The following is a 13,688-nucleotide window of genomic DNA, read 5'->3' as shown; positions in this document are numbered from 1 at the left end:
AGTCGTGTATTTTTTTACTTAGGAATGTTCCTAAAAATCGTAGAAATATATGATTTTTAGAAAATACTACTCATAAGATTTTGCATTTATTGGTATCGTTCAAAAGTTATAGTAAACATTTCGGCGTCCGTAATTTTTGTCTGCATTTTTTTCTGTAAAATTTTGATTCTCAATCTTTGTCTGAACACAGTTTTCTGATAACAACATACCTAATAAACTTTTGCAAATGTTTTTGGGCATTTTTAGAAAAAAACGAATAAAAAAATAGTAAGATAGGCCCAGAGACTGACATTTGCATTTTTGATCTGCATTTGTACTTAATCGTCAAAATTTGTACTCTCGGTACTTTCTAGAAATTTGTAGTTTTGTTTGAAGTTCTAATATTACTTGCATTGTAGACGAAACCACACTCCTTGTAAAAAAAATTTTGCTTTGATCCCAAACCTGTTCGATCTAACACTTTTGTATAGAGCTATTGTATTACAATCTTGTGAAATCAGATTTCTTAAATAAAATGGAGTAATTGTGCACCAATACTTTCTTAGAACACTTATTCCGTTTGCGATCTTCGTTCAAGTCTTACGAATTTCACTGAAAAATATCTTGAAAGTTTCATATTAAACTTCTAAAGGTAGTTAATTGTTTCGGAAATGCCAAGTTTGCGTTGAATGAAGAGTGTTCAGCTGGCCCCAATGGTATTCCCCCGATAGTATTAAAAAAGTGTAGTAATGCTTTAGTTGAACCCATTACGTTCTTATTCAAACTTTCTCTAAAAAGAAACAAATTTCCCAGTGTATGGAAGAAGTCATGTATAACACAAATTTTCAAGAAAGGTAGCTAGTCAGATATAAGTTACTACAGGCCCATTGCAAAGCTTTCTTGCATTCCTTAAGTGTTTGAACAAGTTGTTTGTGAAAGTGTTGCATTTTTTAGTAAGAGCCTCATTTGCGAACAGCAACATGGCTCTGTTCTCTGTTAACATAGTTAATTATGTTTTGTATTTTGTGCGTGCGTTAGGCTATAATTGTATTATTTTTTACTAACAACTAACACATGCACTTATGATGAGCCTCTGATCGTAGTTTGACGCTTGCTATAAGCTTACTACCTTTTGAAATTCTGAAGTGTACAAAAAAAAGTTTAAGGATTTCCAAATAAATTTTCTGACAAGATCGAAGTCAAAAACCTTTCATGTAGCTGAAAGTTACGCTGCAGTTCTTATCTAAACATATTAAATAACTCATCTTAGATCTAACACAAACGTTTGCCATTTGATAGACACTATCATCATTTCGGTTAAAAAGGAATTGAATTAGAAATATCACTGACCGTTAATAGTGAAAATCTTCTAACTTCTTTATATCGCTCTTCCCTAAAAAAAATACTATGAACGATGAATCAAACAGTGAATTTTTACAAAAACATTGTGATCTTATCTGATTCATGTGGATATTCAAAAACTTAACAGTTCTGTTTGTTGAAGAGTTTATTAACCCTGAAAAAGACAGCATCTGCTAAACACATTCTTCTATTGCAATTTCGATAGTTCCATAATTTCAGAAAAGTTAATTTGGAATAAGCACTCCTGATAGAACATTACAGAATCATTTGGAACAAACAAAAAGGTGATTAAAATAACCAAACAATTTTTCAAGTAGGTACCATTTTTTCCATATTTCTAAGTTCATTCAATCTTCAACCTCAAATATTTGTAATTATAAATTTTCTTAGCTAATAAGTCAAAAAAAGATCTAAGACCTTTCTATTTTATAATTAAAATGATAAACTTCTAAGTTTCCTCATATGAATGGAATAAGTTGGAACTTAAATTTATAAGAAAATGTATCGAAAATTAATTAATTAGTTTGAAATCTATCAAACCCTTCCACTGTATTTTTATATCCCTACACTAATATTTCCTTTCAAACCTATTATATCTATATTGATCAGCTAAGCTTCCTGATGATATTTTTATTTTAAATACCAACACTGCACTTATCAGACTGCTTTGGTTTTCTGCATACATTAAACTGATGTAGAATGCGTGCAACATAAACAATGTTCTGTATTTATGTTATTTTTTTATCATGTTATCATGATAAAGTTAACGAGGTTGCCATATTTAATTAATTCTCCGACAACACAAAATACCGCTTTCCATCATTTGCTGAACGAACGAACGAACCTATATTTAATTTGTCTCAATTAAATAATGAACAACAGACTTAACCACAATCCAGGCAAGCCACACAAAATGTTAAACCCAAATGCGATTATAGTTTTTCCACAAACCCCCATCGCACCTATTTTAGAAAATAATCAACCCAACCTCCAAGCTCTAATTTATCCTCCCGCATTGCAGAACGTTCTTCGTCCTGTCGTCGACGCATTGCTCGATCCTTTTAACAAATTCACTTCATTATAAATATTTATCTATGGTAGCACAGAATGTTGTTCACATAAAATGCACGCATATATTTAATAGATGTGAGTGAGGTGATTTGATGTGCTGTAATCAATGTAAATGAGCTCCATTATCCGCCTTCATCCTACACATGTACATACTCAAACACACACATAGAAATGTTTCATTCTATATACAAAACAATTAAATTCTAATTAAGATTTTGTTTGTTTTTGCTGCACGCAGCAGGATTTTCGACAGAAGGAAGCACGGCAGGCATAATTAAATTTCTAGTTTGATATGAAATAGAAGAGCTTGTTTTTTCAATAGACAAGGGTTGAGATGAATTTCCTGCCGTATTTTTGTTAATTTGTTCACAAATTTACCACAAATCATTTGATTTGTTTCGAAGTATGCTCTGTGTCAGCATCCCTTCTCCTCTGGCCAACCAACCAAATACCAACACAATTATTGGAATTAATGACGAAATAACTTAATTAAGCAGCGCCTAATTAATTTGAAAAATTTAAAAAGTTTCTTTTTTTCTAATTTTTTCTTTCTTTGAAAATAATAATTTTTTTTATTGAAAGTTTTAATTAATAAGAAGAAAAAATCCCTAAACCTCATTACCGTAAGTCTTCAAATCGTCCTTCACCGTTATATTACCCAAACGACGACGATGATGCTTGCACACTGAGAAAAGAAAAACGAGCAAAAGAAAAAAGAAAATACGAAAGATGAACACAAATTATAATAAACTGTATACACAGTAATTTTCCCATCCCGAAAAATTAATTAAAAGTTCTTGAAACTTAACACAACCTTTCATTAGCATCGCGCATTGCTCTTGAGGGTGAAATGGTGATGGTGGGAGGTATGGGAATGGTTGATAATTCTGAGCTTCATAATGTGATGTTGTTTGTCCTTATAATGTCGCCTTCTCCATCTCGTTCGTCACCGACGACGACGATGTCTACGTTCGTTGTCGTCGTTTATATCGTAATTATTAATCTTGCAAATTATGTGTAATTAATTTTGCCATTAAAGCTCCTTTTACGGTGACAAAGTTGATGAAGAAAGGTGCTATATGACTTGATTGTATATGTTTATGTTTATGTTTATAATATAAATTGTAATGAGGGTTGAAGTGATGGTTCATTCTTTTATATTGATGGTTTGATGATGACAAAGACGAAAAGGGCAACACAATACCATCAGAGGATGATTTTATTTAATTTATTTTATTAAGGTTATTTACTTGTTTTTTATTTTTATATTCTTACCAATAACAGTGGAGCAAGAAAGTTGCTAACCATAGTGAAAAAAAGCAAAAAGTGACAAAAAGCTAATATTCGATTGAAAAATGGATAAATTTAAGGTTGAGAGAATTAATTTTGATTCTTAAAAGAAGGACAATTCAATTGGTTGATTCAAGGTCTCTTTTGGTCTAAAATGGCAGAATTTCGGAACACTTTTTGAACTCAATTTGACAAAATATTTGTAGTGCTAAGATTTTAAACTATGATTTCAATAATAGTGCTTTAAATGAAATGTAAAAAAGAGATATCACCAACTCTGATACATTCCCATTGATTTCCTTAAAAACTTAGAAATTAGGTATATTTTTGTTATAACCCAAATTGTCATTTAAGCAACTTAAAAAGGTATACAATCAAAACTGGAAGTTTAAGTTAATGGTCTGTGGAAATATGGTCTTTAATATTTGTTAATATTTTTTCATAAGATGAATTCATTTTAAGTCTTAATTTGTTTGTAAGAAAACAGTCGATTGGATTTTTCTAAACATTTTAAGGCATATAAAGGGTTTTCCGTTAAAGGCGGATGATTTAACATAGATATCAACTAGGTTTTCTAGGTTTTTTCTTTATTTAAAAGCCCAATCAATGGGATTTTGTATTGAATAAAGGGTCAGGTAAAGGGTAAAGTGGCTTCCCGTGATGGAGTAGGAAACTCTTAGGTCAGCTTAATAGCTCATTGTGATACCACATGAATTTTGAGGCTTTCTTCTAAGCTCAATGAAACCAGTTTGAATCCCTTACAAAATATGAGAGGATGATTATGCCTATATGGTAAAGATCATTAAGATCGTTATAGAAGAATTCTCCTAGGTAACTCTTGCGTTTTTGAGTTAGCGCAGGAAATGTACAGAGAAGATGAAGAACTATTTCCTCCTCTTCATTATCCATACAGCTTCTGCAAAAGTCGTTTGAGAATACGCATAGTCCCGTGGCCTGAATTTCTTCTTAGACAGTGCCCGGTTTTGACACCGGTTATCGAGCTTATATGCGATCTGCTTGGAGATAACACCTTGACCGTTTTAGATCTAGTGTAGGTCAGAAGTTTTTTGTGACCAGACATGTGATGATGCTATTCCACCTGGTATTTGCCTTCTTTATTCCGTCCTGCATTAGCAATAGTTAACATGTAGTGATTGGCATACCAGCATTTGCCAAACGTGGTAGAATGATGGGTTGTACTGTACCATTCCTGGTGAGTCCATGTGCATTACAGTTTCCTGGAACGTCTTTATGGAACGGCACCCAGCAAAGGGGAATATTAAACTGTTGTGCCATCTCCATTAGAGATGATCGACAGTTATGGACTGTTAAAGAGTTTGTAGAGACAGAGTCCAGAGATTTGATAGCGGCCCGACTACCTGAGAAAATACAGTTATCAGATGTTAATATCACGTTTTCGACGACTGTTTAAAAGTGGACTAACTCCTGTTCCAGGAATACATTATAATCCCACAAAGATCTTGAAGGTACAGAAATATGGAAACTTTTGTCGAATTGCTGTTGGGTGTGGTGTAATCTGTGTGCTTTAGAATTGATTCTAAATACCTAAGAATTAAGGAGTGGTCAATATATTTGCTAAATATATCAAGAGGTGTTAGGAAGAGTAAGGTGTCCAGTGCTGCAGATGGGGTCGTGCGGAGCTATCCGCTTGAACAGAACATTGGACTTTATTTATTTTGTCGCGGTTTATAGCTTTTTCTAAAACAGTCCAATAAACTGCCTTACCGTATATTAAAATCGGGCTAATTGCCGATGGGTACAGCTAATTCGTAATTCGGGGTTGTAAGCTCCATTTATTACTAATAGCTTTTTTTGCAGGACAACATAGCTACAATAGATTTTTTCACACTTTCTAGTGCATTGCGTTTAAAAGGTAGTTTTTTGTCTATATAAAATAAGACACAGATACTAAGCCTCGTCTGAGAACTTTAAGTGGATTCACTTAATATAGGAAGGGTTAACAAATGGAATTTTGTATTTCCTCGAAAATAGACATAATTAGGTTTTGTGGGGCAACGGCCTAGTCACTGATAAAGCTTCGGTTCCCATCGATCACCGAAATCAAGCATCAGTGAGCGTGGTTAGTAGAAAGATGGGGGACCGTCTCGAAACCTACCGCGTGCTGTTGTCATGTGTTCTTTCTTTCTGTTGTTCTTTCTCTTCTGTCCTTCTGTCTTGTTTTAATGTCTTGTGTTGTTATCACCTTACATAGTCTAGTTGCTCAAGGTGCTGTGTTCTCTACTCTGTACATTTATGTGCAGAGTAGTGTGAAATGTAATGTAGGTTTTGTGTGGGTTAACACCCAGTCCACACTGATCAGCCATCTATCGACGGCATTTTGTAAGAATTATTTTAAGGTGTTAAGATGCTTTCCTGAAACTGATAAGGCATAGGCAATCACTCTGAAACCCTCCGCATCCAGACCAGTTAGGATTCTATTTAACTTTAAGTTCCAGAAGAGATGGGATAGAGCACCAACTTGCGGTATCATTCTACAAACGAATCTTCTAGCAGAAGAGTTCCCCAGTTTTGAGTTATTTATTCTGCTAGTCGGCATTAAATGATTTAACTCACCAAGCGAACTCTCTACTTTTAGAGATGTTAGTGCAGATATGTCCACGTTGTTAAAAGCACCTTCGTCAAGCAAAACAACCTATAGAACTCTGAATAATGGAGGGAGTAGTGTGTTAAATATAAGATCGTTAAAATAGGCGCCAAGATAACTTTGACGCAAAAATCAGGTTGCATTTGACTGAAGGTTATTAAAAAAAGAACAGCAAGAGAAAGTCTTAAAAGTCGAATCACACGATCTTGGTGGCCAATATACGCCCACTAGGCATGTCGTGAGTTGACCATGACATAAAAATGATCGCACAGAGTATGGATTGTGTTTTAAGCTGTGTGGCATGTAACTCCATTCTAGTGACACCATATGTCTTCAGTTTCCATATTATCTACTTCAGGCCACAAGCTATTGGTGATCATATATCTTTAGCGATCGCCGTTGACGGTGATCATCATTTTCGAAGAAGTACGCACCAAGTGCTTCAAAAACCAATGAGCGTACACACGACAGACGATCCGCATGGTCGTTTGGTTTCAGCTCCTAGGCAGTCGACTAGTCGCGTATTGCTCGACGATCTTACAATTAATAAATGATTTGTCTTCAGTGACTTATTAAAAGAAGATATTTTGGCAGAAAGTAAAAGAAATAATATGACCACCACCATCTGTCAAATCAAGCAGTCCCTGTTTGAAAACCCTTTACATTGTGACGATATAAAAAGTTTGTATAAATTCGAAAAAATTAAGTAACCGTTTTCAAAAAATGTTTGTACCTTATATAAAATTTTTCAATTAAAAATTTGTAAGATTTTTCAAAATGTCATCACACGTGTACGAATGGGAAGCTAACAGTACTGCGACCCAGCCTATTCTTGAAATACCTTTTCTAAAGAAAATTTCTTATTGAGCTTTTTATAAAGGTCTTTTCTGCAAATTTGAATGTCTCTATCTGCAAGACAACATTTGTTTAAAGCCGATGTCTTGAAATAAATAAATAACCAGGGCCTCAATCATTTCTATGTGCGAGTACTATTGCCAGGGATGGAGGGGACCTACAGTTTAGAGCCAAATCCGAACGGCTATTTTGAGAAAGCACTTTCCATGACAAGAAATACTCTTAAAAAATTTGACAGATCCTCGCTAGATATCTTTACTGCTTTTAAAAATATTTACGTAAAATAAATTCTACTCACCTTAAAACATCGCGCAATATTTACAATTAAAAAACTTCAGTTATAACTTTGTCAATTTTATTTAAAAAAAAAAACACGTATACACCCGTATGAACCATCGTTTTTTAATAATTTAAACCATACCGTTTTCTGTATTTTTTTAATAAATCTACAATTTATCAACATGAGTACTTTTACTTAAAAAATGTCTGTATAACGGAAAAATATACCAAAGCTTGTTCGTTTACTGAAGTAAATTGTAACCACACAAATATAATATATAAAATTTTCTACCAAATTAATTCAATTGTTCATCTGTTTACAACCCCCACATCATTGACAGTATAAATAAAACTTAAGTAAATATATTTTTGCCACCACCCATCAAGAAACCATAGCCATTACTACACTACATATATAAAAGTATGTATATATGTATTTATTGTCGCCATCGCCATTCTAATTAAAGCTTCTGCTAATTGAGTTTCATCTCTTGATCTTTTTTCGCATTTAATTATCTTCGGTTTTTCTTTAAACCATCAGTCTATCTACTTTACCAACACTTCACAACACAAATACTTATGCATCATCATCAGCATCATCACAACCCCCAAACTCATATAAAAGAATCCCTTCCAACACACAAACATCAAATACCAACGCAAACATCAACATCAACAGCACCTCGACCTTTCGTCAATCATACCACCCACCCCATACACGACCCGATCCTACCCTATCCGACCCTATGCCCACCATAACAAACAGTTTCAAGTTTAATTAATAAATTTTTGTTTTATCTTCTTCTTGTTTGTCTACTGAAACCTTTTACCGAACCACGATGTTTTTAAATCGAATCCTTCCATTTTTTTCTGACTAAGTATACGCCACGCTGCCTCTTGTTTTTGATGTGTGAGTGTGTATTGCGTACACAGGATTATTTATTTAAGTCTAATTGTGTATGGTTGTGTGAGAGGGAAAATGTCTGTGTGTGTTTTTGAGTGTGTAGGGTATTTGCGCTTCCCTTTAATTGAATCATTGAAATCAATTTTGTAATTTCCATTTAGGTTTAGATTGGGGTTTATCGTTTATAAAGGGACGACACGACGGCCAACAACGAACTACGACTCAACGACGCAAGGACGAGATTTGCCAGCCTCAGTAGGACCAAGTTTAATGGGAATTCCCTTTCAAATAATCTCCACACACATACATACATAGTAAATACTATATACTCGTACAATGTATAAAGTCGTCCTTTTATCCAATACCACCCACGTCCTACATTTATGCTCTTCTCTCCTTCGCTTCTGCCCTCATCCAACCTTCCACCACCCCCAATCAGGTTGAATGAATGTGATTAAGTGTCGCCATCTCTTTCGTTTGTGGGGGGATTTTATTGGAAAACTTTTTACCCGGGGACACAAATTGCTTTTCAAATGTTTTTGACAGTTTGCAAATTGGAAAATTGACTTTTGACACAAGAGTCTCCCAAGGAAAATTTTGGAAGGTATTCTCTGTTGATTTTTTTATTTTTTTCAAAAATATAAAAATAATACAAAATAAAATTGAAGAAGGTATAAGCAATGGATATTTATTTTTTGTCTTTCTTTCTCTTCGTGTTTGGAAGAGGGGGGTATTTTATTTTTGTTTATTTTGGATTATGTGGACGTTTAAGGTAAATTTATTTATGCACCTTCTTACATACCTATCTTGAGATATTCATTCCACCGCACTCCGAACTTCTTAGGAAAGGCCGATGACGATGCGCCTGACATATACGACGGAAGTTCAAATTGGTATATTTTTTTGTAAATTAAGTTAATTTGAATGTCGGATTCTATTTATTCAAGAGAGAAATGGAGCAGAGGTTACAGTAGAGTTAGATGGGCTTACATTGAATATTTTCAAACTCAAAAGATGAAGTTTACAGAATTTTCTTATGCACAAGAAAGTTTAGAAGGATATGTAAGTTGTGTTATGGACATTCAAAATTACGAAGACCATTATATACTTAAAATGGAACTATAAACTTTTCAATAAATCAATTAAGTAGAAAAAAAAATGATTTGATTATATGGAATGGGGTCTTTGTACCCTTTTTTGTTTATTATGTTTCTTAAAAAATGTGACATTTCTATAAATATATTTTTTGATTTTCTTGAGATATAAATTAAAAATTTAATCCTTAAAATTGTTCTCATAATTGAATATGTCATCTTTTGAAGGTTATACAAAATATTAAATTCAGGTCCCTATCATTTTATGTATCGAGTTACAGATTTTGACCATGGAATAGTTGAGCAAAATTCAAACCATTTTTTGTTTCATTTTTCACTTCTTATACCTTTACTTCATTTTAACTTTTCTAAGCTTTTTTTCCCTACTTAAGGCTTAGTTTCAAATCACTAAATCAATGTTTTTCCAATAAGAAGTTTCATTTTGAACTTCTCACTCTTTGGGCAAATTTAGCTTTTGAAGTTGTCCTTTTTAGAAATTTCATAAAGAAAAATTGCACTATTACTTAAACTTGATCTTTGAATACTTTTACAACGCATTAAAACTTGTCAGAATTCACAATAAAAATAAAGCACTCGACCGCCGAAATGAAAAATCAAAACAGAAGCCCTTCGCTTAAGAAGTCCTAAAAATATTGCTGGTATAACCCGCACTCTTGACAAAGCCCCAGGTTTGTCGCTTCCTTGTCCATCTTTGGAACAAGGCTTACAAAGCATCAAAATGATCCATATTTTTAACGAAAAATTATCCTCAGTGATGAGGCCCATTTAAGCCTCAAAGGCAGGGTAAAAAGTAAAATTGGTTCCTTTGGGTCTCAAAAAGTCAAAGACTGATAGTTGAACAAGTTTTTCTTCCTCAACTTCTCCATGGTTAGATAGCGCAACGGAATTATTTTACCTTCTTTATCCGAAAATAAGGCTGTTCCCACTGTTACGGTGAATGGATAGTGCTACTAAGCTCTGATATCCTATGACCAAAGTTTTGAAAAATTAGTGTGAGCACATGTCTCTATGCAAAAAAAAAAATAGCAATTTTAAGACCAAAGTTTCTTTACCGTGTTATTTCTTCAAGAGGTAAAGAAAATCGATTACCGAGATCTACACTTTTTTTATCAAAAACCACGACAAGAAAAAGTCTATTCCAATGGAAGACAATTGTTTTTCAAAGTTTTCGAGCACATACAGCCACATATGTGAGAATTAGTGCTGGAAAATTGCATGAAAAGTATGTGGTGATGTAACCGTAGCCATTGCGGTCTTTCGGCTACCAAAGTTTCTCAATGTAAAATGCATTTATTTTTCTTTATGATAAAATCAACATCTATTGACTTTTCTTGAGAAGCATTCGTTTTTGTTAATATCAAAATAAAACCTCTTATAGGAAAAAAATTTTGTTATAAATTGTCTTGCTTTGAAATAAAGACAGATCACTTAAAAGCTAAATAATTATGTGGTCAGCCGAATTTTCGTTACGTTTTCTCTCTTAATTACTGAACAATCATCCATTTTTCTTGACACCTTAAATTAATCAGTAAAATAAAAGTGCCCTTTTCTAGGATCCCAACATTTCTTGATTTTGAGTATTTTGCTTTTTTAAAAATGCGTACTGATATTTATAGAAAAAAATTTCAATATTATATTTTACGAATTTTCAAAAACCGTTATGATAATAAGATTTTTGTTTTTTCTAATTCAAGGTATGGTTTCAAAATCGTCGAGCAAAATGGCGCCGTCAAGAGAAATCCGAAAGTTTGCGTCTAGGACTCACACATTTCTCCCAGCTTCCCCATCGTTTATCGTGCAACAGTTCCGGCATGCCAGTTGATCCATGGCTATCACCACCACTCCTCTCAGCGCTGCCAGGTAAATTATACACCGTTCACACTTATAATTATTGAAATATTGTGATTTTAAGTTTGGCACATTTTATGACTAAAATTAGCATTTCTTTATTCTCATCCGTCCAGGTTTTCTTTCACACCCGCAGACTGTCTATCCAAGCTATTTAACTCCGCCCCTTAGTTTGGCCCCGTCCAATTTGACCATGGGTAGTTTGGCAGCAATGTCCCATCACCATCACCACCATCATCATCATCCACATCCGGGTGGCTCTATTCAGCCACCACCACCGCCACCGCCAGGAGTTCCAATGGGCTCAAATTCCAGCGTCCTTTCACAACCACCGCAAGGATTACGTATTTCGCCACAAAGTTTGGTCACAATGCCACCACAAATGGGTTCGTCGAATCTGCGACTGCCGTCTCCACCGCAGATGGTCAACGGAGGAGCAGTTTCTAATAGCAACAATAACAATGGTCCACCGCAGAATCTCTCATTGTCATCGCGTAGTTCTCCCCATTTACTTTCCGCAGCCGCAAGTGGTTCACCGCATTCACAGATTATGCTTCAACCGGGTGGTGCCACCAGCAACAGCAGCTCCTTGCCCCCTCTGGCTCAGTCGCCATCATCCCACAGTAACATTACTATGACACCTTCACCGCAGAATCTCTCCACATCCTCGCTGTCCATGAGTAGTCCTGGCAGTGCAACGGGAAAAATGTTAAAAATCGATCCTTGTGGCGAGGATGCCGATGGAAATGCTCCTGGAAATTCCGTAGACATTCGGTCGAACTCAATAGCTACGCTCCGCATTAAGGCCAAGGAACACTTGGAAAGCATTAACAAAGGACTCGCAATAGTGTAATAATATTTTAGAATAAGGATTTTATATAAGTAAAAAACAAGTTTAATTATTATTTTTGTGTTTGTGCTTGGAGTGCGTCAGCTCAAAAATATCACCCAAAAATATTTTTACAAAAAGAAAATAATAAAACAAAAAAATAATATATTTTATTGTTAGTTCTAAGAATAATAATTATTATGTCCTTGTACAGATGATAAAAGTTTGATGACAATTTTCAATGTGATTCTTATAAATATATGAATTTTTGTAGTAAAATCACCCCCAGTTCATATAAATAATGTATTTTCTTTTAGTTTTGTTTGTATTTTTGTTTTATTATAACTTAGTTAAATTTTAATTTAAGAAGATTTTTATAAAAAAAACTAAACTTTATCATTATATTTTTTTCTGCTTAGAAACATAAGATGGATCCTTAAAATTAAGATAATGTATACTATTTAAATATAATAAAACAATTGTAAATTTGGCAAATGCATTGAAAAATATAGAAATATATAAAAAATATTTGTGTATTTTTTGTATTTTCATTCTTGAAACTTTTGTTAGTTATGAACGTAAGTATTAATAAAATAAGGGTTAGTACCGACAAATTATTGCTTTCAGGATTGAAGAGGCTTGGGCGCAGTGATAACTCAAAAATTGGTAGTGATATTTTAATTGGATTTTTCCAAAAATCTTATCAAACGTCAAAATAGTGATTTTTGGTTGTATAAGATCGTTCTTTAGGCATAATAATTTTTTAAGTTTTTTTCGTGTACCTAAATACATACAACTATCTGTTAAATGTAAAATTTTGCAAATCGTTGAAAACTTACATATTTTTTCAAATGAACAATTTTGATTTAGGATGCATCACAGCACTTCTCATCAAATTTTAAAAGTATGTGAACATTGTCAAAGTTTTCTCTCTAACCGTTGTTTTAGTGTTTATGTTAATAATTGTCCTTCAATTTCTTATAATGTTAATGCAAGTGTTCCGCAAGGATCAGTATTGGGTCCTTCTTTATACAACATCTACACATCTGATATTCCCAAACTGCAAGAATGTAAAATAACCATATTCGCTTATAATACTGGCATCTTTTCATCGCATGAATTTAGTCTCAACATTGAGACACATTTACAACATGCACTTGAACTTATGATGCATTATTATCAAAAGTGGAAAATTAAGCTGAATGCTGAGAAATTACAAGCTATCTTTTTCAGCCGAAAAAGAAAGTTTTGCTATCTCCCCAGTAATCAGATTATTGTTAATGGTGTTAATGTCAAATGGGATTCGAGTGTGAAATATTTAGGGGTTTATCTAGACCATACATGCTAGAGCAAATGTTGAAATGATCTCTGAAAGAATGGTTTTCCAAAGCATTCCGTTCTGGACAAAGCAGGACATTTGCAGAGGAAATGGATTATGGTTTCACTTTCTCTTTGGTCACTACAGCTACGGCAAAAGGTGATACCCAACTTCTCTACATGAACTCCTTTAGGCCAATGTCCGGTACAAAC

At 33.8% G+C, this 13,688-nt stretch overlaps 1 protein-coding gene across 1 annotated transcript in view; it reads left to right on the top strand.

Annotated features, from left to right (window-relative positions):
- LOC129950419 (uncharacterized) overlaps positions 1–12,439 on the top strand; it is a 144,650-nt gene extending 132,211 nt beyond the window's left edge. Inside the window, exons 10-11 of the mRNA XM_056062361.1 lie at positions 11,176–11,341; positions 11,446–12,439. Coding sequence (XP_055918336.1) covers positions 11,176–11,341; positions 11,446–12,182 — 903 coding nt within the window. The 3' untranslated portion in view covers positions 12,183–12,439. The remainder of the gene's footprint in view (positions 1–11,175; positions 11,342–11,445) is intronic.
- Positions 12,440–13,688: the final 1,249 nt, after the last annotated feature.

Source organism: Eupeodes corollae, chromosome 3, assembly GCF_945859685.1.
Source record: "Eupeodes corollae chromosome 3, idEupCoro1.1, whole genome shotgun sequence".
NCBI lineage: Eukaryota > Metazoa > Arthropoda > Insecta > Diptera > Syrphidae > Eupeodes > Eupeodes corollae.
The sequence above is the reverse complement of the archived record's forward strand: the minus strand, read 5'-3'. Positions and strand labels throughout refer to the sequence as shown.